Genomic DNA, 26203 nt, shown 5'->3' on the forward strand with positions numbered 1-26203 from the left:
AAGAATGAAATTGGACTGCTACCTTATACGACGTACAAAAATGTATTCAAACTGTGTCAGAGACAGAAGAGCCAAAAGTATAATACCTTAAATGAAAAAATAGTGGTAGAATATCATGGCCTTGGATTTGGTGATGGTTTCTCAAATAAGAAAATATGACACCCAATCACAAGTAACAAAAGAAAATAGATTAATTTTACTTCATCAAAATTAAAATTATTTTTGCATCAAAGGACACTGTCAAGAAACATAAAACGATGCACAGAATAAGAGAAAATTACGTATCTTTATTTTTTTTTTGAGATGGAGTTTCACTCTTGTTGGCCACACTAGGGTGCAGTGGCACAATCTTGGCTCACTGCAACCTCCACCTCCGGGGTTCAAGTGATTCTCCTGCCTCAGCCTCCCAACTAGCTGGGATTACAGGCATGTGCCACCATGCCTGGCTAATTTTGTACTTTTAGTAGAAATGGGGTTTCTCCATGTTGGTCAGGCTGGTCTTGCACTCTCGACCTCAAGTGATCCACGGGCCTCAGCCTCCCAAAGTGCTGGGATTGCAGGTGTGAGCCACTACACCCAGCCAGAAAATTATATCTCTGATAAAGGTTTAATATCCAAAATATATAAAGAACTTTTACCATTCACCAATGAAAAGACAACACAGTTTAAACATGGACCAAGGACTTGCATAGACATTTCTCCAAAGAAGATATGTAAATAGCCAACAGGCACATAAGAAAGATGTTCAACATCATTAATCATAGAGAAATGCAGCCATAACCTCAATGAGATACCCCTTTATACCCACTAGGATGGCTTTAAAAAGGGGGGAGAAAGTAATATACATTGCCAATGATATGAAGACATTGAACCAGTCTTCGCACCCCCACCCTACACACACTGATGATGGGAATGTAAAATGGTGTTGCCTCTGTGGAAAAAGTTGGAGCAGTTCCTCAAAAATTTAAACATAGTTACCATATAGCCCAGCAATTCTAATTCTAGACATATACCCAAAGAATTAAAAACAGATGTGCAAACAAAAACCTGTGTATAAATATTCATAGCAGCGCTATTGACTATGGCCAAAAGGTAGAAATGACCCAAATGTCCATTATGGATAAACAAAATGTGGTATAGCCATACAATAAAGTATTACTCAGCTATAAAAAGAAAAGAAGTACTTACACATACTACACCATGATGAGCCTCAAAAATATTATGCTAAGTAAAAGAAGAGAGTCAGAAAAGTCTATGTATTGTATGATTCTATTTATGTGAAGTATCCAGAACAGACAAATAGAAAAGCAGACTAGTGGCTGCCAGGGGCTAGGGAGAGAGCATAATGGGAAGTGAATGCTTAATGAGTTTGAGGTTTTCTTTTGGAGTGATGAAAATGCTCCAGAACTCAGAACTGGACAGTGGTGATGGTTACACAATATTGTTAAGGTACTTAATGCCACTGAATTATGAACTTTAAAATCATTAAAATGAATTTTATGTGGATTCTACCACAATTTTAAAAATGGGTCATTCCTTACATTATTAGACACATCATTCAAATCAGCTTACATTTGTTAACGTTTAACTTTTCTGGAGCAAAGTAAACAACTTAGCAGTTTGAAAATTTACTTTATAATGAAGTTTCAGTTTTGTAAGAGTTTTTGTTTTGCTTTTTAACTTTTATAGAGACAGGGTTTTGCTATGCCCAGTCTGGTCTCAAACTCATGAACTCAAGGGATCCTCCTTGCTTCAGCCACCTGAGTTGCTGGGATTGCGGGTATGAGTCACCACACCAGACTCAGATTTGTTTTTGTTACAATTTTGGTTAAACATGTTCTTGACCATGGAAACACTTTTGATAGGGATTTTTGATTGATAGGATTGCCTGCTTTATGACATGAAGTTTGCATTGTAAGATGCTATCTGTAATATACATTCTTTGTACTTCTTTCATTTTAACAAACAGGCTTGTGTCTTCTCACTGAGCGGACAGAGTCCTGGTTCTGTCATTTGTGTATATAGGGAAGCAAAACCTCAAACTAAAGCATGCCTTTCTATTACAATGAGCCTTTTTTATAGGAGGGAGGGAACAAGAAGGTTGTCAGTTCTCCATCAGTTCTAGACATGCTTTTGGAATCTATTTTTGCAGAAGGAATGCCTCTTCTGACCATATGCTGCCTCTTTTATGTTTCCACAGGTGACGCGGATTGTATTGTTATGGGTAAATAATCATTTTAATGATTTTGAAGGTGACCCTGCTATGACTCGATTTCTAGAAGAATTTGAAAAAAATCTGGAAGATACGGTAAGGCTCAAAATAATTTATATTATTCAGAGTGTAGTGGTACCCCTCCTCCAACACCAGCAAACTCAGAACAGTAGTACCTTTCATCCTCTCCTGTGTCTTAAATGTCCATTCTTAGATCTTCCAGATCTAAGACTTTTGCTCATTCTAGACTTTTGCTAATTTATTCTCTGCCACCCCAATTCAAACAACATTCACACTCCTTCCTGGTTCTTCCATTTCTTCTTTTTGTTTTGTTTTTGAGACGGAGCTTTGCTCTGTTGCCCAGCCTAGAGTGCAGTGGCACAATTTCAGCATAGTGCACCTTCTGGGTTCAAGTGATTCTCCTGCCTCAGCCTCCCGAGTAGCTGGGACTAAAGGTGCATACCACCATGCCTTGCTAATTTTTGTATTTTAGGAGAGATGGGATTTCACCATATTCGTCAGGTTGGTCTCAAACTGCTGATCTCATGATCCATCCGCCTCGGCCTCCCAAAGTGCTGGGATTACAGGTGTGAGATGCTGAGCCCAGCCCGACTCTTCCATTTCTGTATTAAGACTAATGGCATTCTTATCTCTTAGTTACTCAGGCTTATAAACCTGGTGTTACATGTGTACCCTCACTCTCTTTTTCTTGAATTTTCTGGTCAGGATTTCCAGTCAGTTGCTAAAGTCACCTAGGTCACTGATTTAGGCATACACATGTATGTTCACTTATTTCCTTATGATCTCTCTCAGCCATTTCTTTTTCACTCCCTAGTTTAGGACTTAATTATTTTATTATATCTGATCTGTTATAATAGCCTGCTAACTAATCTTAGTTGTTCTAGTTTCTCTTCTAATCCATTCCGTGTGGCCAAAAGATTGCTTTTTAAACACACATGTGATGACTATTATTCTTTTTGACAATAAACCATACTTCCTACCAAAGCAGTTCCTCACCCATATATTCAGGTCCCCTGCCTACCTTTTTGGCCTTTTTCCTTTGTACTCTAGATTATAGCCAAATCAGACTATTTTATTTTACCTTCCAGTTCTGCATCTAGACCATGCTAGAATTCTCCTTTGTTAACCTATTTGAAACTCTGTTTAACTATCAATGCATATCTTAAATATCAAGTCTATATTAAGACTTTCTAGGTTTGTATTCTACATGGGATTCACCTGTTCTAAATTTACAGCACCTAAGATAATTCCCTCAAAGTCCACAGTAGCTATTCATGAATTCGTTTTATTCTCCCTGTCAGATATAAAACTGAGCCGTGACTTGATTGCCTGCTCCAAGCAACTTGAAATTTTAGCAAATAGTAATGCAGCATAGTGGTTTTAGGCGTACAGCTCAAGAGTTAAATTGCCCGAATTAAGATCCAAGCTCCACCACCTGCTAGATGTGTAAACTCGGACAGATTGTCTGATCTTATGCCTGAGTTGTGTCATTTGTAAAGATAGTAGTTCCTAGTTTATTGAGATTTTTGTAAGGATTATAATGAGCTGATAAGCATAACAGTCTTTATATAAAACCTGTCACATAGCAAATGCTCAAGAGCTATAGTTATTACTTATAAAGCATAAGCAGATAAGTTGAATGAAGTGGGAAAAATTGGCAAATTTGTTCCTTTTTCTTACCCCTTGGTTCCTATAGAATCCTCAGCCGCACATGTGCACTATACAAAATGGGGAGAGTGAACAACACTGGGAACTTTATTAAAGGGTTATAGAGGCACTCCACTGTCATTTGACTTGTCCAGTGTTGGCTGTGTAGATAATCAAGGGACATCAAAATGTGGGGGGAAAAAGTCGTGGGATATTTTTTTTCCAGTAATCAGTTAGCCATCAGGTATTTATTGCATTCTACTTTACACTCGAAGGTGTTAATATAGGATCAGAACAAATACAAGACATGGTGTCGCTTTGAAAAAACCTTTAGCTTTTTGTTACGGACCTGAGATTTGCACATAATAATGCTATTTGAGATTAATTGAAACTGGAGTTAGAACTGGAAGTCAGACTATTACTGAATTTAAGGAAGAACTAAAGTAATACAAGAAGGAAGTCTTTTCTGGAAGAGATAAAAACTTGAATGTTTCTTTGAACGTTGAACAGTATTTGAAAAGGTGGTTCAAATCATTCAAGGTTTTGAATAAAGGTTTTAAAAGATTCTGGTTTTATATAACAGCCAGGAGATAAGCAAGGTGGGAGTAGAGTGTATATTAGGAAAGTTTAAGTAATGATAAGTAATTTTGTGTCATCTCTCTGTAAATTAGACATCACTTGGAACTCTTTTTTAACCTATGATAATCTAAAAGCCTTATAGTCATATTAAGAAATCTTATTATTGAGAGTGCTTTGGAGTGGAAGCGCCCCCTTCTTCAGTTTTGTTTACCTCAGTTTATACATGTTCTGTAGTCCTTATATTTATAACTTTAATTCTGATAATTTTCGGTGACTTTTTAAAACCCTATAGGAATAGATACATTTATATACATGTACCCTTTCCTGCTTTACAGAAGATGAATGGTCATCTCCGGTTATTGAATATTGCCTGTGCTGCAAAGGCTAAGTGGAGACAGGTTGTGCTGCAAAAGGCTTCCCGTGAGTCCCCTCTACAATTCAGCCTTAATGGAGGAAGTGAGAAGGGATTTGGTATTTTTGTTGAAGGAGTAGAACCTGGGAGCAAAGCCGCTGATTCAGGACTGAAACGTGGTGATCAGGTAAGTAAATAACCAGCCACTTAAATTCAAGCCTTCTTTAAAGTATTATGCCTGCTGCTTTTGTTCTCATCTTCCAGAAAGCATGATCAGTTTAAGGGGATATTTTTCTGAGTCTCTTTTTAGAGGTAGTATCTGCATATAGTTTATTTTTAAAATGTATTTGTCATATATTTATTACTTTTAATGGAAAATTTGGTGTAGTGTGGCTAGAAATAACATGGTCTACTGAGCTCTGTCAGCAAGACCTCCTTTGAATGGGCCTGCCTATCTTTCATGGATAAGCTGGCAACTTGAGAATACTTCAGAAAGATCAATATATGAATTAGCACCCTTGCAAGTTTTGAAGGCGATAGCACTTCTGCGTCATAGTAAGTGGCTGCAGATTGCTGAAGGTTATGTAATCATTAAATTATGTTTATATGGTAACGTAACTATATCTGTAAGCAAAGTGAGCCAAGTGAGGGACAAAGAAAAAAGATACTCCTGGGAATTTGATGATGATTTAGTTTTTTGATATAGGCATTAGGTAAGTATAGAGCAGCATATTTCAAAATGTGATGTGCTGACAATTCCCAGGCTTCTCTCAGTCATGTTAATCATGTTGACCACATTCTTAAGAGATGATGTGTGGACATCTGCATATTTAACAAAGCTCTCTAGATCAGTGGTCCCTAACCTTTTTGGCACCAGGGACCAGTTTTGTGGAAGACAATTTTTCCATGGACCGGGGAGGGGGACTGGAGGGATGGAGATGGTTTCTGGATGAAACTGTTCCACCTCAGATCCTCAGGCAGTCAGACATTAGATTTTCATAAGGAGTGTCCCAGATCCCTTGCATTTACAGTTCACAACAGGGTTGACACTCCTATGAGACTCTCAGGTCACTGCTGATTTAACAGGAGACTGAGCTCAGGCAGTAATACTCACTGGCCCACTGCTCACCTCCAGCTGTGTGGCCCAGTTCATAGCAGGCCATGGGTCTATGTCCCAGCAGTTGTGGACCCCTGCTCTAGATGATTCTCATGTACTCCAAAAGGTGGTTTCCCAAATCTATCTGATCATCAGAATCATTTAGGAAACTTACTTTTTCCCCATTTAAAATTTTGTTCATTTGTTTTAGAATGTGGCTTTATTTTAACTGAACCATGCTATCATTTTTTAAAATTGTGAGCTCATTCATATTATGAAAGGTTCTGTGCTTTAGAACAGTGTTTCTCAACTAGTGGCAATGTCTGCAGATATTTTTTATTATGATGACTTGGGGGTTACCAGCGTGTTGGTAGACAGAGGCCAAGGATGCTCCTAAACAACCTACAGTGCCCAGGACAACTTCCACAATTGAGTTTTCTGGGACTTACCCCAGACTGTTCATTAGGAATAGCTAATAGCTAGGATCCTGGAGTTAGTATATTTATCGTTCAGTTATTTTTATCAGAAACACATTTAATAATCTAATTCTTCACACATACACACACACATACACAAATTAGTGAAATCCATTCCTGAGAATGAAATTTATCATGCTTTTACTTCTTCCTTCAATATCCTCAACTACTGTTGAAATGATCTGAGATTTTAGGTCTACATTATAATTGTTATTTTTTAACATTATCTTCTGTTTCAAGAATGCTTTTGACATTTGCATTAAGTTTCATAGCTTTTAAATAAGCATTAAACATTTACACCTGCTTAACTCATTTCATTGATCACTTCCATTTCATTGATACTGTATATCCTCATTATTTCTGTTCATTTCACAATTATCTTTAGTACTTCTTTTAGTATTTTTCTTTTTAAAGAACAGATGGGTGATACAGTATTGTATGTCCTTGCATACCTGAAGATACTTTGTTTGATGGAGTGTAACATCTTTTTCTAACATTGACTTTTCCCTTAGAAGGCTAAAGCCACAGAATATTATCACATCAACTTAGCATTGCCCAAGAGAAGTCCAAACTCTTTGGGCTTTCTTTTCTAGGTACCTTTGGGTTATCTTCCCACAATGATGTTTATAGATTCCTTATTCTCTCTCCTTGGAACACAGAAATTTCATTAGAATATATTTTTTAAAATAGATCTCTTTGTATTATTTTAGCATGGTACTAGATAAGAATTTTAGTGTGTAGTTGAAAGTGGTTTTCCAACTCTGGGAATTTTACTTCTATTGATTTTTTTTTTTTTCTAATAATTGTTCATTCTTTTTCTTATCCTTTTGAAATTTTTATATTGATCCCCTAGATCTGTCCTCTGTTCTGACTAGTTTTTGCTCATTATATTTATCTTTTTATCCTTTCCCCTTAGAATCAGTATTTCTTAAAATAAGCTTCTGTGATTCTGAGTTATAGCCAAATTGGAGAAGTCATGTGGTGAAGGGTCAGCAGTGTTTACATGGAAAAAGAACCCATCTCAATTGTGCCTTTTGCTATTTTGCTGCCTGATTCAATCAGTGGCAGATAATCATATTAAATATATTTAGAGTACTCCTTTTAAATGAATTACCTGTCTTTGAAATGCAGTAAATTTACATTGAGAATATTTGACAAATTTGTATATACATATGCAGGCAATAATTTTTATGAGCTGAGCTGACATGATTAAAATGTTTCCTTCATAAACCATCCTGTGTGGGTAAGTTTAAAATTTCCTCAATATGATCCCAGAGGGCATTAACTTTTTAAAAAAATGTTTATAGTAAAGAATTTGGAAAAGATGACAATATAGAGGAAAAAAATGATTCTCACAGAGATAACTGTTCACATAGGAGTACATTTTATTCAAGTTTCATTAAGTTTAAACATTATTAAACTTTTAAGGTAGTAGAAGTGACAAATACTCTTCTGTCTTAATTTGTATTTTTAAAATGCTTTTCTCTTAAGATTATGGAAGTGAATGGACAAAACTTTGAGAATATTACATATATGAAAGCGCTTGAAATTTTGAGGAATAATACTCATCTTGCACTTACTGTAAAGACCAACATTTTTGGTGAGTTTTGTTTTAAAAATTGCCTGAACTTTTTCTTTTTAATTTGGTAAGAGGAAAGTCATTACAGTGAAAGAGAAGATAGTAAAATGTAAACATGTTTTTGTCTAAACTCTTTAGTTTTAGAATCTTTAGTGTTGAACTATCACGTATTCTAGAATTTTTATTTTTTATTATATTTTTTATTTTGATAGAAAATAAGTTTTAAAATGGGTGGACAGCTACATTCAGTCATTTATGAAATGTCTGTTAAGCATGTATTATGTACTCTGGAGGGATACGTAATGAAAGGTAGAATGACCTGAGTAAAATAAGAAGTCACAATCAGGCATTTTTCCCACAGCTAGTGTGCAAATCGGTCTACTTCTAATCTTTAAGCTAACTTTCTAAAGTAATACCAATGCCAGATTAGCTGTTTTATGGAAATAAACTGAGCAAAGCATTGACTTAAGTATTCAGTGAATTACAGATTTCTAATAAAAGCATACTCTACCTTTGTATGGAAAAATGATTCTAGTACCTGTATTCTGTTTTTATCATGTTTATATTTAAATAAAACCAGTGACTAAGCTCATACTTTTAACCAAATCTACTGTTTGCTTTTTTAAACTTTTAGAAAAGATTTACTGTCATTTGGTTTCCTTAGACACTTGAGGATTTTTGCTGAAATTCTGAAAAGAGCAGCAGTAAAAGTTGTATGGCAATTGAAATTAAAAATTGAAAATTTAAGTGTCTTTACGAAGTAGGGAGGAAAACAATTTCTGTAGGTTGTTTAGGTAACAATTTGAGAAGTAAGAGTTGGCTTTAAAAGCTATGCCTGTGGAAAGGAAGTGTGAGTTTTACTTTTTTCACTTCGGCTTCTTATACTGTGTTTAGTCATGATGAAAAATGAAACATTTGGGGTTTGTCCTCTTTTTCTTTTTGTGTACCTTTGACTGAATTACATCATGTTAAATCTGGGTTATAACTGTCAATTGGCAATTTCTTAATATTATGTTACTTCACATAGAATAAGTAAGTAAGCCTTCAGAATTTTTTGATTTCCTGGTGTTTGGACAAGTATCTAGAAATGCCAACTTTTAGGTTATACAAAAGAGAATCCAGTTTTGAAAAATATGAAAGCAGGACTTGCTCTCTTACTTTGAGCAAATTATTTAGTCTTTCCAAGATTCATTTTCTCTAGCACTATTTCCTAGATTTCTTCTAAGTATCTTATACCTTTAAACCTTTTGTTCTAGTCATATAAAGATTGCTAACTGGTATTCAATATTCTGAATAAAAACACAGAGATAATGTGAACCCTCAGGAACCATGGGACACAGAAGAAGTAGGTCTGAAGGATGCAAAGAACAGAAGCCGTAGCCTCAGAACCCTTTGAGTGATGAGAAAACAGCTGCCCAACAAAACCCTAGATTGGATATGGCAGAGGGTGAAGTTACATGGTGATGCAAAAGGGGAACATAGCAGTCAGCTCTTCTTTACCCTAGGTGGAATGGAGTAAACCAAGCAAAACACCAAGGAGCATCTCCAAGGAATATTTGTAAAATATTTTTAGAAATGGAGCATTTTACTCTAGACGTGATGCCCATGATAAAGCCCTAATAACACTGGCATTACCATGAAATAGAGTTGAGCAGTTAGGTCATCCTATATCAAACTTACAGTCAGAACACCTACAAAAAGGAAAGCGTGACCAGAAGACATTTGTTTAGTGATACCAGAGCAAACCATTCTTGGTCCTTTTATATTACTTAAAACTGACAGTCAGGGGTCACCAAGACCCACACCCCTAAGAGGGTGTGGTAGAGACCTAATGAGTGATCTTGCAGATTCTGGAGTATTTAAGGAAGAAAAACATTTCTAGAACGCTGCACAGAGCAATTTAAAATTTTATCCCTTGACACAAGAACAGGATATTAGGAATGAATAAACAGTAACCATTGATAAAGAAATAACTCTTACCCACACAAGCATTCATTTGAAGGAATAGATAATAAAGTTGAGAAAAATCTCCCGGACTATGGAACAAGAAGACAAAATAAAATTAAGCTCTATTCCAGTTGATCTCAAAGAAAATGTGAGGAAGAAGATATTTAGGAAATAATAACAGAGGATATCCCAGAGTAAAAGAAGGATATGACTCTTAAAATTCAAAGGCCTTACTATAAGCTGAGGAAAATGGATTCAACAACAACAACAAACGTCTTACATCAAGTTTCTACTTCCAGTATTGACTGAAGACAACTTAAAAGAGCTAGACTAAATATGAAAAGCTATAAACAAGCATAAAAATAAAAATAAAAAAAGTGAAAAACTCTGGATGTACCTTTTCCCACTCCTGGGACTATATCCCAAAGTGATGTCTTTTTTTCCAGGGCCATTTTCCCATCCACAGAATATATCTGAGAGAGCTTCTTGATAAACTTACAGATTTGTAGTTTAGTGCCCACCAAAGGATAAAACTGTTGCATTGCAACCTCCTTAGGATTGAGACACTGAAAAGCTCTCTCTGAAGTGGATGTGCGCTGTACTCTACTTGTCCCTCTAGGACCTAGAAAACTTACAGTTTTGGCCCTGGTCTTAGATTACAGGTGCCTGACAAAAGAAAATACGTATCTTCTTTAGAGGATACTAATAACAACTTGTTATTTTTAAAAATAATGTTTTAAAAGCAGAGTCAAGCAAAGATTATGAGGCACTCTTATAAGTCCATATGAGCCAGAACCAACAGAAACAGAAGCACAGGTGTTCTAAAATATCAGACACAGATTATAAGTTTGTTACCTTATGTCCATGAAGATAAAAATCAAATGTTTCAGTTTCAGATATAGTAAACACACACCACCCTTCATCTCCCACCGAACTTAATACTAAACCTGGGCAGAATCTTGACCCACCTTTTTGAGAACTCTGAAAAGCAGATAGCAACAGCAATTCACAGAAGAATACCAGAATTCAGAGTACCACCACCAGCAATGAATTTACTATTATTTTAATTCTAGTATCCCCTAGGTTGGACTCAAAGCAACCTGAAACCTGGATGTGAGTACTGTGGTACAGACAGAGATCCAGGAGAAGCCTGGCTTGAGGAGTGAGAAAAGGGAACTCCTACTAACAGCAGTTGTCCTGTGGAGAAAAGTGACACTGCTTTTAGGTTTCACTGTGTTCTAGTTTTCATGCAAGCCCTCACAGCCATCTAAAGTTCTCTTTCGCCTAGAAGAGTCCCTCTACCTGACCCACACTTCATGTTTAGATTTAGGAAATGCACTCAGAGAAGAAAACAGCTGACAATCTCAGATTACTCTCTTCCTGTTCTGGAATTTTAATTCATCTATTCCTCTTGGTTTCCACATTTTTCTAACATCTTTAAAAATCCAACTTCTGGCCAAGCATTGTGGCTCATGCCTGTAATCCTAGCATTTTAGGAGGCTGTGGTGGGAGGATCGAATGAGGCCAGGAGTTCCAAGTCCAGCCTGGGCCACATAGTGAAACCCCTGTCTCGAAAAAACATTAAAATTTAGCTGGGCATGGTAGCATGCGCCTGTAGTCCCAGCTACTTGAGAGGCTGAGGCAGGAAGATCACCTGAGCCCAGGAGTTCAAGAATGTAATGAGCTGTGATTGTGTCCCTGCACTCCAGCCTGGGTGATACCCTGTCTCTAAAAAACAAAAATCTCACTTCTTAAATAACTTGTCATTTTAAGTTTTAATAAAAGTAATATGTGCATATATTTTGAAAACTAAAATAAGGTAGGTATACATTGGGACCATACGTCGTACAATGTTCTGTACCTTTACACATCAGTTCATACAGATACACTTGTTACATGATTTTTATTATTACATAGAGTTCTATTATTACCATAATCTTTTGAGTTAATGTCCTATAAATATTTTAGATTGTTTATAGTTTTTGCTGTTAACAGTGATATAATAAAAACTCTTTGTACTTTTATGCTCATATAGATCCAGCTATATGATAAATTTCTCAAAGTGGAATTGCTTTTGACAGACACTACAAAGTTTTACTTTCTGGAAGTTTATCACGATCTGTGCTTCATTCATCAGTGTATAAGAATACCTCTGCAGTGGGTCTAATCAAGCTTTTAAATTATGATATACATTATTTAATAATGAGTACCTTTTTTTATGTGTTTTGGCATTTCTTTTCTATAAAGTCTTTTAATTTCATCTGCCCCTTTATATATTTTTACTCATCTTTTATTGACTTGTTTGAGCACTTTATAAATTAAAATAGTATTTTTCAGCTCTTCTTAAAGAGTTTAAAAGTTAAAAATATTTTCCCCAGTGGTTTGTGTTTTGACTTTTGTTTCATGTGTTTGTGAATGCATACATACATATGTAGAAAGAGAGACATTTTAAATTTTTACGTAGACAAATTTATTAAGCTTTTATAGATTCTTGGGCACTTTTACTTTTGATTCATATACAATGTCTGATATTGACCTTTAATAGCATTGTAATTATGTGTGCTCAGTATCCTTTCATTTTTCTCCTTAACAGTTTTTTTTTTTTAATTTAACACAATCATTTTTCCTCTTTATCAACAAACTACAAGCTCCACAAATTTTTACTTATACTTGCATACCCAAGTCCAGTGGAGAAATTTAACTTTTTTTTTTTTTTTTTTTTTTTTTGTTGCTTTTGAGACAGTCTCACGCTGTCGCCCAGGTTGGAATGGAGTGGCTCAATCTCAGCTCACTGCCACCTCTGCCTCCTGGGTTCAAGCGATTCTCCTGTCTCATCCTCTGGAGTAGCTAGGTTTACAGGTGTGTACCACCACGCCCAGCTAATTTTTATATTTTTAGTTTCACCATGTTGGCTAGGCTGGTCTCAAACTTTGGACCTCAGGTGATTCACCCGCCTCTGCCTCCCAGAGTGCTAGGATTTCAGGCATAAGCCACCATGCCCAGCCAAATTTGATGATTTTTAAAAATAATTCAGTTACTTTACATACACATTACTAAGGAAATCTGCTGCCCCTTCAAAGTTTTCCTGTTGCTCTAACAGAAAATTTGAATACCATAGCGTGGCATTATCTGGCCTCATCTCTACCTTGTTCTATAGTCATTTTCATTTTCTTGAACTTTCCTTCTACCACAGGGACTTTGAACTTGTGATTTTTCTCTGCCTAGGATTACTCATCCTTTTCCCTCTTTGCCTAGTTAAAATCTACTCATCTGTCTGATCTCTTCTTAATAAATGACTTGCTTAAGGAAGATTGCCCTTTCCTACTCTCAAGTAGTTCCTCTGGTTATATTTCATGCATCTTAGACTGTCTGTAAGCTCCACAACAGGAGTAATATACAGAAATAATATCTAGTGAAGTACCTGACCTGTGTTCATATGTTAGTATTTTTTGAATGAATGAATATCTGAATTTTAAACTAAAAAAGTATTGGCTGGCCGTGGTGGCTCCTGCCTTTAATCCCATCAGTTTGGGAGGCTGAGGCAGAAGATCACTTGAGCCTAGGAGTTCAAGACTTGCCTAGGAAACACAGTGAGACCGCATCTCTACAAAAATAGAAAAAATGAGCTGGGTGCCGTAGTACATGCTTGTAATCTCAGCTACCCAGCGTGGAAGTGGGAGTATCACATGAGCCTATAAAGTCGAGGCTGCAGTGAGCTGTGCTCATGCTACTGCGCTCCAACCTGGCCAACAGAGTGAGAACCGACCCTATTTCCAAAAAGGATATACATACGTATACACAGATACATATATGTATACACATACATATGTATACACAAATACATCCATGTGTGTATATATTATTACCATATGGCTTAAAATAAAATTTTAAAATATAAATTTTATTCTAATGCAGACTTTGTGGAAGTTAACTCGCAAAAAATCTCCATCATTTTGAAAGCAGAAATATATGCTTTTCATCAACTTGCACTGTGCTTTAGTAATGTGGTATCATCCTTCTGTTGATACCCTGAAATCAGTCCAGATTTTGCAAGTGAATACCAAGTCGTAAATGTTTTAATCAATTCTTAAGGCTTTAAGAATTTCTATCTTACTTCTGAGTCCTTTGATGTTTCTGGGAAACTCATGCTTTTCTGTTGGTTTCCAAAACAATTCTCTGTGATTGGGTTTTTGGTGGCCATATTCACACAATTTATAGCTTTAAAAAAAGGTGCAGCATAACTGCTCAAAGCTGTATCTAATGATAAGCTGAGTGTTTGCTTCCATAGCTCATGTAGTTGAAGACCTTTAAGTCTCTTCTAAGAATACGCAACCACTATTTCTCTAATTCAGTCCTCTTCAGGCACCATGACTAATCATTTCTTGATATTTAACTTTATGCAGATTTATCTTTGCTTTATCCCAAGGAGATGTAGCCATTCTCACAAGGTGAAAATTTGGTGTAGGCATATAGACAGGGAATTTCCCAAATGTACCTGCACCCTCATTAAGGATCAAATTCACCAGACTTAGTTAGACTTGATAGAAAGATACTTGAGTCTGGACATGGTGGCTCACGCTTGTAATCCCAGCACTTTGTAAGGCTGAGATGGGCAGATCTCTAGAGCCTAGGAGTTGGAGGCCATCCTGGGCAACATGTCAAAACCCCATCTCTACAAATAAACTACAAAAATTAATCTGGTATGGTGGCATGCATCTGTAATCTCATCTCCTTGGGAGGATCACCTGAGCCCAGGGAGGTTGAGGCTGCAGTGAGCTGTGATCATGCCACTGCACTTAGGCTGGGCAACAGTGAGACCCTTTCTCAGGAAAAAAAAAAAAGAGAGAGAGAGAGAGAGAAAGGTATTTAAGATACGTTTGGTTGTTTACTTGTTTACTTCAGATCACTGAAGTGGATTTTTTTTTTAGCAGCTTTACTGAATGACAGCCTCATAAATGTGACTTTGAGAAATTATTACCAAATTTTAAATTACCAAAATTAGACCAGGCATCATGGCTCACGCCTATAATCCTAGCACTTTGGGAGGCCGAGGTGGGTGAGTCACCTGAGATCAGGAATTCAAGACAAGCCTGGCCAACATAGGGAAACCCTGTCTCTACTGAAAATACAAAAATTAGCCAGGTGTGGTGGTGCATGCCTGTAATCCCAGCTACTTGGGAAGCGGAGGCAGGACAATCCCTTGAACCCGGGAGGTGGAGGTTGCAATGAGCTGGGAGTGTGCCACTGTACTCCAGCCTGGGCGACAGAGCAAGACTCCATCTCAAAATCAATCAGTAAATAAATAACCAAAATTACCATTTTTTGGTAAAAGTAAAAATAAAGCCCAACAAAGCTTTTCTCATCTAAGTTTTACAATCTGACCCTGACTGTAGTAGTCAGGTCTCATCTCAAGTGACATATATAGTTATCTCTTGGTATATGTGTAGTGTTGGTTACAGGACCTCCATCCCATGTACACCAAAATTCATGCATATTCAAGACCCACAGTTGGTCCTTCAGAGCCATAACGCAGGTTTTTACATCCCCAAAATACTGTATTTTCAGTCCACATTTGTTGAAAAAAATCCAAGTATAAATGGACCCACGCAGTTCAAACTCATGTTGTTCAAGGGTCAGCTGTATTATAAGGAATAACATACAATAGAACCTAAATATCTGTTCCTATAAAATTAGTCGATCAGCAGTTTTATTAGTTACTACCCTAAATAGGAACCTGTGTTTTTCAAACATGCCTGCAGCCTGCCCACTTCCTTTCCCTTTCCCCTCAACTGACTTTCCTTTTATTAGTGTTGGGCAAAATCAGAAGTATAGTGAGGTATGAAAACTAAAGAAAGAAGTAGATGTAGTTGCTAAAGGGTGAGTAAATACTTGACAATGTTTAGTTGAATGAGACTGAAAGTTCAGATAATGGAAAGTGACTGTGTTTATTCTTAAAATTTGTTGTTGGTATAAAAATATTCTGAAGAAATGACAAGTTTGTTTCATTTCCGCAGTGTTCAAAGAGTTACTTTGTAGGACTGAACAAGAGAAATCTGGTGTGCCTCATATTCCAAAAATTGCTGAAAAAAAAAGTAATCGCCATTCTATCCAGCATGTGCCAGGAGATATTGAACAGGCATCACAAGAGAAAGGAAGTAAGAAAGTTAAAGCAAATACTGTTTCAGGTGGAAGAAACAAAATCAGGAAGATTTTGGATAAAACACGATTTAGTATCTTGCCTCCAAAACTATTTAGGTAAGTAATGCCAATCTTAGCCATGCAGAAATTTTCACATTCACTGTAAAGTTTTTATTTGGGGTTGGGGGAGGCTTTGGTAAGTTTTGCTTAATATATAACTAATGTATAATAAAGTCTTCAAAGAGTACTTATATAAGAATACATTGAACATCTGTCACTTTCATGAAGTTACCACTTTCAGATTATACAATAGCATTATTTTGAATTTTGGAAATTTTAGTCTCCTGATTTACAAATCGTACACCTTAAATCTTGGGACCCATTCACCAGTTTTTTGTTTTTTTAAAAAATCATTTTTTCCTTGTAGCACCATTTATTCCTTCTTGAATTGTAAATTTGAACTTTTTAATCAGACCTATTTCTGTTTCCAAATGGGATATCACCAAAACGTAGTAATACTTGAAGATTTTAAATATAAATTAGGTCTGTAAAATAATGATGAAATCAGTCCACTAAAGTGTCGTGATTGGGGTTGACTCTAGTATATATTACATTAGCAACTTCCTGAAGCAGTTACAAAAGTTCTAATCAAGAGCAGTACAATACTTAGCACATAGTAGGCACTCAGTTAATATTTATTGAATAAGTTAAGACAGTGAATAATCAGTGAACGAAATAAAGCATGTTCAAAAAATATATTAAAATATTTGCCTCTTGAAAGTTCCTGGTAGTTGTGTTAGGTGATAGTTATAGAAATAAGGAGAGAGTCCTTACCTCTCAGGAATTCACATCAGGAGCCCTTATTCTCTACACATTTATTATATACTAAGCCAGAGATGGGAAGATTAATAGATCAAGGTTCTTATCCTCCAAAAGTTGATAATCTAAGCAAATTGCAAAGTTCTCACATTGCAGGGTGATAAGTGGAGGCAGGAACAAACTTGTTAGGTTTGAATAGTCTGAGTTTCTGTGTATACAACTAGAGCTGGAGCAAGAGAAGTAGGTTATGAGAGACCTTGAATATTATGCTAAAGATAACAGACTTCATCATGTCATGACAGGGAGCCATAAGAAGACATGTGATTTGATAAGATTTGTTCTTTTAGGAAGACTTCCTTGATGGCTATGGTAGTGATTTGGAGTTGTGGATACAGCACAATATAGCAGTGATAGCAGGGAGAACAATTGGGTGGCAACTAGGAATTGTGTCAGCTCTCATGTTAATGACAGCTATTTTAAAATATTTTTTTCAATAATTAAAAATCTCACAGATTTTTCAATCGGAAATGCCCGTCTTCCTGAATTCTTATTTCTAGTCAGGGAAACACATTTACTCCTCATTTAATTTTGAACTCGAACCCTGAGCTTTGTTCTTAATTTCACTGATTTCTAAAAGTTCATTACTCATTTGATCCTTGAGGTGAGTGGCTTATAAAGATCATTACCTTAAAATACCAAAATTTTTGCATGTCGAATGTACTGTAATACTGTAAGAAAAGGCTTGGTCTCACAAATTTGTATTGAGTAAGGAGAATGTTAGAGGGGTCAGCTCACACTGAGGAGGTAGGGGACAGTTAGGGATGATCAGAAATCACTGCGGAAAAGGGGCAAAACTGAGGATCCAGAAGGCAGAAAAGAATGCACGAGGAGAATTCCTCAGGACATAATGCCCTGAGTTCCACTTCCAGAAACCTTGATGAGTTTCGTCTGGAATACATCTGTTTCCCATTAACTGCGTCTCATTTTGACCAGTGACACAGTTGTGACGTGTGTCATCTAAAGCCAGACAACAGTGTAATTATAACTCTTCAGCTTGTTAGTATCACATTCAAACTAGCTGTACTTAAGTTTCAGGCTGCTAAATCAGTATCTAATCTTCACATCCTTTGGTGAAGTGGGTGGGAATTAGTTACTGTACTTGAATTCTATCTTTGGTTGCTGCAAGAGGCGTAGAACTGAGGTTTCCAGGAACAATCAGTTGACTATTTTAAAGTATTATAACTTTATATTGGTACCCAATAAAAGAGGACCATCTGGTAAAAATAGTTTTACTTAAACTCAGAAGGGGTTGTTGGATCTCTTGCTTTGTGGCAACAGGAAAACGTTTGGTTATAAATATAAATATGAACGAAATTATGCACTTTAGAAGTTTATGTTAACCTGTCCCTTCTAAACATGTTTCATTAGAGTAAAATGCTAATCATTTCAGATAAATACAGAAAACAGAGGTTATCTTAGAAGTCACAGGTTTCTAGAGCCTGTTTTGTTGGGAGAGCTGATCTTACCCATCAGACTGGCCACTTTACATTTTTGAGAATGTATCTTATATTTCTTGACAGTCATTTGAAGAGAATTCAGACAATTCCTTTTGCTACACAAAAGTATATGATCCTTTATATATAAAGAGTTCTCAGAAATCAAATAGGAAAAAAAAATCACTAAAACTTCAGTGGAAAAATAGGCAGAAAACATGACGCAGATGTTCCATATTGATACTGATCCAGGATATACAGTTTAATACTGGATACCATTTTTTTCATCAGAGATTGACAAAAAGAATGGTCAGGGACAGAATTGATAATGCAATAAGTTTATAAAAGTTCAGACTGGTGTAGTAGTATAAAGTAATGCAACCTTTCCATTAAAAGCTTTAAAAGTGGCAAAATTCTGGCTGGATGCGATGTCTTATGCCTGTAATCCCAGCACTTTGGGAGGCTGAGGTGGATGTATCACTTGAGGCCAGGAGGTCAAGACCAGACTGGCCAACATTGTGAAAGCCCATCTCTACTAAAAATACAAAAAGCTAGCTGGACATGGTGACACACACCTGTAATCCCAGCTACTCAGGAGGCTGAGACAAGAGAACTACAAAAATTAGCTGGGCGTGGTGATGCACACCTGAAATCCCAGCTACTCGAGAGGCTGAGGCAGGAGAATCACTTAAACCCAGGAGGTGGAGGTTTTGGTGAGCCAAGATCGCACCACGGCATTGCAGCCTGGGTGACAGAGCGAAACTCCATCTCAAAAAAAATAAAAATAAAATAAATTTTTAAATTTTTAGTAGAGGCAGGGTTTCACCATGTTGACCAGCTGGTCTGCAACTCCTGACCTCAGGTGATCCACCCGCCTCAGCTTCCCAGAGTGCTGGGATTACAAGTTTGAGCCACCATGTCTGGCCAATAAATATTTTTAAATGGCAAAATTTTTTGATTCAGTAATTCTGTTTCTAATAGTTATTAGATGAAGATGTATATATAGATGCTCCCAGTTGTTTTATCTATACTAAAACAAAATTGGGAACACCCTAAATGTCCAACTACAAGGATTGGTTAAATAAATTGTGCTATACATCAGAAAAATGACTAGAAGGAAAAATATCAAAATGTTGATTGTGGTTTTTGGAAAGCATGGTTTCATAGGTAATTTTTCTCTTTCTTCCATGCTTTCTGTATTTTGCAAGTTTTATTCTTGAACATTTGTTATTTTTTAATTGAAAAAAAAATGTTTAATTAGTTCAGTTTCACAGTTTCTGAGCATCTCCTGTGTGCCAGACCTCTTTGGAAGAGGCACCAAGAACAGAAACAAGTTCTCTGCCTTTAGCAGCACTCAATTCTGTAAGAGTAGGGGATGAATTGTCATAGAAAAGAAACAATGCCTGCATCTGTGAGAGGAGCAAAGAAAGAATATTGTAAGGAAAGAACAAATACTTGAGATAAGAATAGGTAATTCCAAAATCCCAAACAAACCATGATATAATTTTAAAAGAATATTCCTGCCGGGCGCGGTGGCTCAAGCCTGTAATCCCAGCACTTTGGGAGGCCGAGGCGGGTGGATCACGAGGTCAAGAGATCAAGACCATCCTGGTCAACATGGTGAAACCCCGTCTCTACTAAAAATACAAAAAATTAGCTGGGCATGGTGGCACGTGCCTGTAATCCCAGCTACTCAGGAGGCTGAGGCAGGAGAATTGCCTGAACCCAGGAGGCGGAGGTTGCGGTGAGCCGAGATCGCGCCATTGCACTCCAGCCTGGGTAACAAGAAAAAAACCCCATCTCTAAAAAAAAAAAAAAAAAAAAAAAAAAAAGAATATTCCTAAAAATTAAAGTGAAAAATGTTACTGATTTTAATTACATCTGTAAGTTAAGACAGAGGTATGGTTTTTATTGACCCAAGAATACTTCACATTTCAGGAAATCTGTTTTTCTTTTTTAAAAATCATGCAGCTTTTATTTTGTTTGTTTTTAAAATCACAGTTGCCTAAGTAACATCTTTGTATTATTCCTTGTAACAATCCCAGAAATAAACTGCCTTGCTTGTTGAACAAGAATTAGTATTTTTTGCTCCCCATTTCTTGTCAAAATACTTACTTTTTTTTGCCTTTTTTTTTTTTTTTTTGGGGGGAGACGGAGTTTCGCTCTTGTTACCCAGGCTGGAGTGCAATGGCGCGATCTCGGCTCACCGCAACCTCCGCCTCCTGGGTTCAGGCAATTCTCCTGCCTCAAACCTCCTTTGTACCTGGGATTACAGGCACGCGCCACCATGCCCAGCTAATTTTTTGTATTTTTAGTAGAGACGGGGTTTCACCATGTTGACCAGGATGGTCTCGATCTATTGACCTTGTGATCCACTGGCCTCGGCCTCCCAAAGTGCTGGGATTACAGGCTTGAGCCACCGCCCCCGGCCTCTGTTTGCTTTTTAAATACTGGGATTCTTTTCAATTTGCATATTGATGATACGTATATGGCCTTTTTAGTTTAATAAGATGAAACTAAGTACTTTTATCCTAAGTAAGTTTAGTGTTGGGGAAGTATTGAGGAATTTTTTTAAACAACTTTGTTTCTGTTATTGCATCACCTTCTCAGGAGACTGTTTTGGTAAGAGTGATACGATTACTTGCCAAATGGGCTTTATCCATTCAGCTTTCAAATAAGCATGGTTATTTTGCCAACTAAATACTGCTTCATTCATGGCATCTACATGTCAGTATAGTTTTCATTTATGCACTGCACACCTTAATTACTATGAATTTGTAACCATCTTTACATATTTATAGCTGTACAGTGTTGTCTCTATTGAGTATTCAAAAGCAGAAGTGATGTAAATAGCATGAGTAAGAGATATCAGAACTTTTACTATTTTCTGTACTTTTTTTTTTTTTTCGAGGCAGAGTCTCACTCTTGTCGCCCAGGCTGGAGTGCAGCGGCACGATCTCGGCTCACTGCAACCTCTGCCTCCAGGATTCAAGCAATTCTCCTGCCTCAGCCTCCCGAGTAGCTGGGATTACAGGAGTGTGCCACCCTGCCCAGCTAATTTTGTATTTTTTAGTAGAGATGGTGTTTCACCATGTTGGCCAGGCTGGTCTCGAACTCCTGACCCCAGGTGATCCACCCGCCTCTGCCTGTACTACTTCACCTCTATAGTGATTCCAGGTTGCTGCAACTGATGCAGTTAACTACATTTAATAGAAAATTGTAACTTTTTAATGTTATTAAAGTGGCTTCTACTTTATTAGTAGTATTGGCTAACCTCTTTAATAGTTTGCTTCCTTGGATTATTATCGCACCCTCTGTGTCCAAAAATTGATCTGTTTGTTTTCAAAGATCAATTAAAGAAAGACTGTTTTTTAAAACATCTTTATTTTCTATATAATTTAAATACCTTTGAAGGCCCTTTTATCTAAGCTTAGATTATTTAACTCTGATCTTTAGGAATACAAACCTAATTGTAAGAAGCCAATTTAAGGTAAATGCAAATTATTTATCAAATGAGGTATTTCCTTTACTTATCTGTCAAATTAGATTGCCTTTTCTCCCCAGGAAAGTACTTCCTGTTTCTATAGTACCTTCACTTAGACCTACCTTGTCCTCCTTTACTTTTTAATATGAATTGACTAAAATAAATATTTCTCCCTTCTCGGTTTATACTATTCTTATTTATTTATGTTTGAGATGGAGTCTTGTTCTGTTGCCTAGGCTGGAGTGGAATGGCACGATCTCAGCTCACTGCAGCCTCCGCCTCCCAGATTCAAGGGATTCTCCTACTTTCAAATAGCTGGGATTACAGATGCCCGCCACCACGCCTGGCTAATTTTAGTGTTTTTAGTAGAGTCAGATTTCACCATGTTGGCCAGGCTGGTCCTGAACTCCTGACCTTCAATGATCTATCCGCCTCAGCCTCCCAAAGTGCTGGGATTACAGGTGTGAGCCACCCCCACCCAGCCCTATTCTAATTTTAACTTTTTTAAAAAATCCATTCTTGAAAGTCCTGTGTGGCAGTCGTGGTGGCTCACGCCTGTAGTCCCAGCACTTTGGGAGGCCGAGGCAGGTAGATCACAAGGTCAAGAGATCGAGACCGTCCTGGCCAACATGGTGAAACCCCTGTCTCTACTAAAAATACACAAAAATTAGCTGTGTATGGTGGCACACACCTATAGTCCCAGCTACTCAGGAGGCTGAGGCAGGAGAATCGCTTGAACCTGGGAGGCGGAGGTTGCAGTGCACTCCAGCCTGGTTACAGAGGGAGACTCTGTCTCATAAATAAATAAATAAGTCCTGTGCTTCTTTGCACCAAAACATTTGCCTTTATTACCTAATTTTTCAGTATTCCTGGGGGAGATAGTATTATTCACATTTACAGATGAGAAAAACAAGGCTTAGAAAGAGAACAAAATTTGCCTGAAGTCAAGCAGCTAATAGCTCAGGTCTGCCTGACATCAAAGCTTGCTCTTGAAGCACTAATCTTTGCTTTCTTCCATGTCTTTCTTCTTTTCTCTGACTCTTCAGCTCTCTCAGATCCTGGCCTTCTCTTCCTTGTCTAACTATTAACAGTCCTTTTGCAGTTTATTTAATAGTCTAACTCTCCATCTTGCATAGTTTTCTAATCTACCTAAAATCCTATATTTTACATCTAACATAATTTAAATGTATTCCATATTATTGCTAATACTGTACCTTAATTTTTTTCATGATAGGTAAGTATTCTGTGATACTTCTGTTTGTATGCACAGCAAGTACTAGGCAGAATGTTGCATTGGATAAAATATAGACAAGAATTAATAGTAGTAACTGAAAGCATTGGTTTTAACATAAGTACAACCCTTAGAAGTAGTTTTGGTTATTGATGTTAGTGGACTTCTTTTTCACTGCTATCTTAAAGTTTTTGTTGACTCTTTTGCTTTAAAATAAGCGAATATTTTCAGGTATCTAAAATCTAAGTGATGGTGTTTGTTTCTTTGTTTTTATTTTTTCTCTTAGGTGGATTTAGAGTTGCCCATGTTGCACTTCTAAAATATTTTAAAGGAGGAGTATTTTGTTTGCTTAAATAATTAGACTTGAGAGATTAAACAAGAAATAATGTACTCTTAGAATGAACTTTAGAGACTGTAATTTTCGTAATTCTAGTTTTTTTCTGGACCATTGTTTAAACACTACTCTTACTTTGTCACTTGAACTTCGCCCCGTTATTATCTACAACCTGCCATATTTTTTGGTTTGATTGTAGACTCCTTCTGTTTCCTAGATGATCACCAGGATTCTCTGGAGAAAGGGAAAGAGAAAGAGAACACCTTGCTATGGTGTGGCTGTGCATTTTTGGATATATATGTTAGTGTCCACTAAAACTGGCAAATTTCAAGTGTTCCCTAAATACTCAGGTTCAGTTTCTTCACCCAAACCAGTAGATACTAAATAAGACAGTTTAATTAGGATGCAGTAGAATTATTTAGATGTATAAGTTAAATTTTATTTTAATGTAATTGTTTAAAAATATTTTAATCCCATTTTCATCATTATAATTGTCTTTTAAAAATTGCTGTAGTATTTCAATTGTTTAAATCACCTCTTTGAATTGGTTCTGTTATGCCTTAGTGCACAGGGAACAGAAATGTTTACTACTTAAATACTCTCAAATACTTTGAAGTGATATATGACATTCTTTTGAAGTGATGGAGGCCTAAGCCAATCACAAGATGACAGCATTGTGGGAACAAGGCACTGTAGGCATAGTCTGGCTATAATGCCCATTCCTGGAACACTTTCATCCAGCAGCCCTGATCTCCTGCAGCCTACCACCAGTATGTTGGATTTTTCCAATCCTTCAGGTAATTTTCATATGTGATTTTATATTGCCATATTGGTACCAAATGAACAAATAGGTGGTTAAGCCTTATACAGCAAATACCAAATTTACTTGAAACCCTCTTCTCTTAACTGTAGACTTGATGCAAAAGGCTAAAGGGAGATTGTCTTGTTCTGTTAATTTGTTTAGTACTTCCTCTAAAATGGAACAGAAGTACATAAAAAAGAGACTGCCTCTAACCACAGAATTAGGTATCTTTTGGTAATACTAATCTAAGCAGCAGAATGAAAACAGAGGCATTTCTCAGCTTGCCCACAGTGTGGAAAAGAATAAGGCAGATTGTTTTCATCTAAGTGGCTTCACTTACCTTTTTCTGTGATGTACAGAAAAGTGTTCATAATTTTCTGAAAGCAGATTTTTCCTCAAACACCTTAAGCTAAAGTTGTATTTGTCACATATTGTTATCAGAGCATTATAGCGTATTTTTCATTATTGTTCGGACTTTCAATGTGGAATGTCAAGTTAATTTTTTTGGATCTATTCATGTCTAGAGGCAAAAATTGTCACAATTACATAATCTAAAATTTTGTTACCAGGTAGGAAACCTTTGACTTTGATTCATTATATATCCATGACTTAAATGATTTGAGATGATTTTCAAAAAAAGGCATAAACAATTAAAAAATGAAACACATAATGGGATCCAAGGAAAGGTAGGAGAAAAATATGTTCCTACAAACAGAAGCATAGTTCTGATTCAACTTCAGTTTGACTCTAAAGTTCCTAGCAGCTAGTATAAAAGGGAGGAAATTCAATTCCATCTTGGTATTTATTGGAAAGAAGGAAATACAAGTGCATTAGTAAAGTTCATGTTTTATTATAGCATCTTAAATAAAAACCTCAGGACATAACCTAATAACAATTTAGTGAAGGTCATTCTGCACATGGTTTCTTCCTTTATATTTCAATTGCCACTTAACCACTAGAGAGATGATTAAACCCAGTAATCTGTTCTGACACATCACACTCTCTACATGGCTACCAGTGTGCTTTTCAGAATAGAGATTTAATGACTTATTATTTTCTTAAGACATTTGTAGTGATTTTTATATTAGTGAGGTGTCATTGATGAGACAACACTCCATTTATTTGATCCGAAGTTAATGTGAAGATTGTTACCAAGGTATAAAGTTAATTAAACTATTTACCCGAAAAGGTAAAGTAAGTATTAAGATATCACAGAGGAAAGAAAACTGCAAACTGGATTCAGTTTTTGGTATATAAAAGAAATGTCACTACCAGCGTGAAGAAGTGTTGCTGACCTGAACCGCCTTTCTAGCCGCCTCTGTTCTGTCATTCTCTCCCCACTGTTACTTCATCCATCCTGCCTGAGTATGGAATAAACTTTCAGAACGCTCTTTTTTTGCCCATGTTTGCCACCATGGCCCTCTCCTTGCATGTTCCGTGAACTTTTTTTTTGTCAGTGCTGAACTCAAATGTTACTTCATCTGGCAAACCCACCTCCATCTGCCACAGAGTCAGCCTCTCCTGTTGTTTGCCATGTGGCAGGATAAGAATTTATTTCTGTGTCTGTGTGTGTGTTCTACAGCAGTACTTTTTACACTACATAGAACATTCAAAAATAAAGTGTTTTCATACTACCAAAGCACAAATTAAATACAGTATTTTCATAAGACAAGTATTAGGGACCTTATGATTTGTAGTTTTAATAATTTATATGGCTGTGTTTTTGCCATAGGTATATGTAGGACATGGGGCTGAGGGAATAAGGGATAGAGTTGTAGAAAGAGGTGAGGTAAGTTGGATATTTAGCTGGGGGAACAAAGAGAAGTGGTTGAAATTATTGGATTTTAGAAACTAAGTTCCATAGAGCTGAAATTCAGACCTCTGCAGAGAAGGTGTGCTACTCAACTTGATTTCAGGTTGATTACATTAATTCTTTCCTTGAGAACATGTTAAAAGGACTAAAGGTAAAGATGCTTTTTTAAAATCTGTTCAG

The 26203-nt window shown here is 36.6% G+C and overlaps 1 protein-coding gene across 13 annotated transcripts in view; it reads left to right on the forward strand.

The window, feature by feature from the left end:
- The window catches only part of RAPGEF6 (Rap guanine nucleotide exchange factor 6), a 234567-nt gene that overhangs the window by 155219 nt on the left and 53145 nt on the right, over positions 1-26203 (forward strand). For all 13 annotated transcript variants that reach the window (XM_032299185.1, XM_032241306.1, XM_032300644.1 and 10 more), the window contains 5 exons: positions 2201-2308; positions 4795-4998; positions 7875-7983; positions 15924-16164; positions 24048-24205. In XM_032299185.1, coding sequence (XP_032155076.1) covers positions 2201-2308; positions 4795-4998; positions 7875-7983; positions 15924-16164; positions 24048-24205 — 820 coding nt within the window. The remainder of the gene's footprint in view (positions 1-2200; positions 2309-4794; positions 4999-7874; positions 7984-15923; positions 16165-24047; positions 24206-26203) is intronic.

This window comes from Sapajus apella, unplaced genomic scaffold, assembly GCF_009761245.1.
Source record: "Sapajus apella isolate SASKATOON/1434 unplaced genomic scaffold, GSC_monkey_1.0 scaffold1, whole genome shotgun sequence".
In the NCBI taxonomy this organism is placed as follows: Eukaryota; Metazoa; Chordata; class Mammalia; order Primates; family Cebidae; genus Sapajus; species Sapajus apella.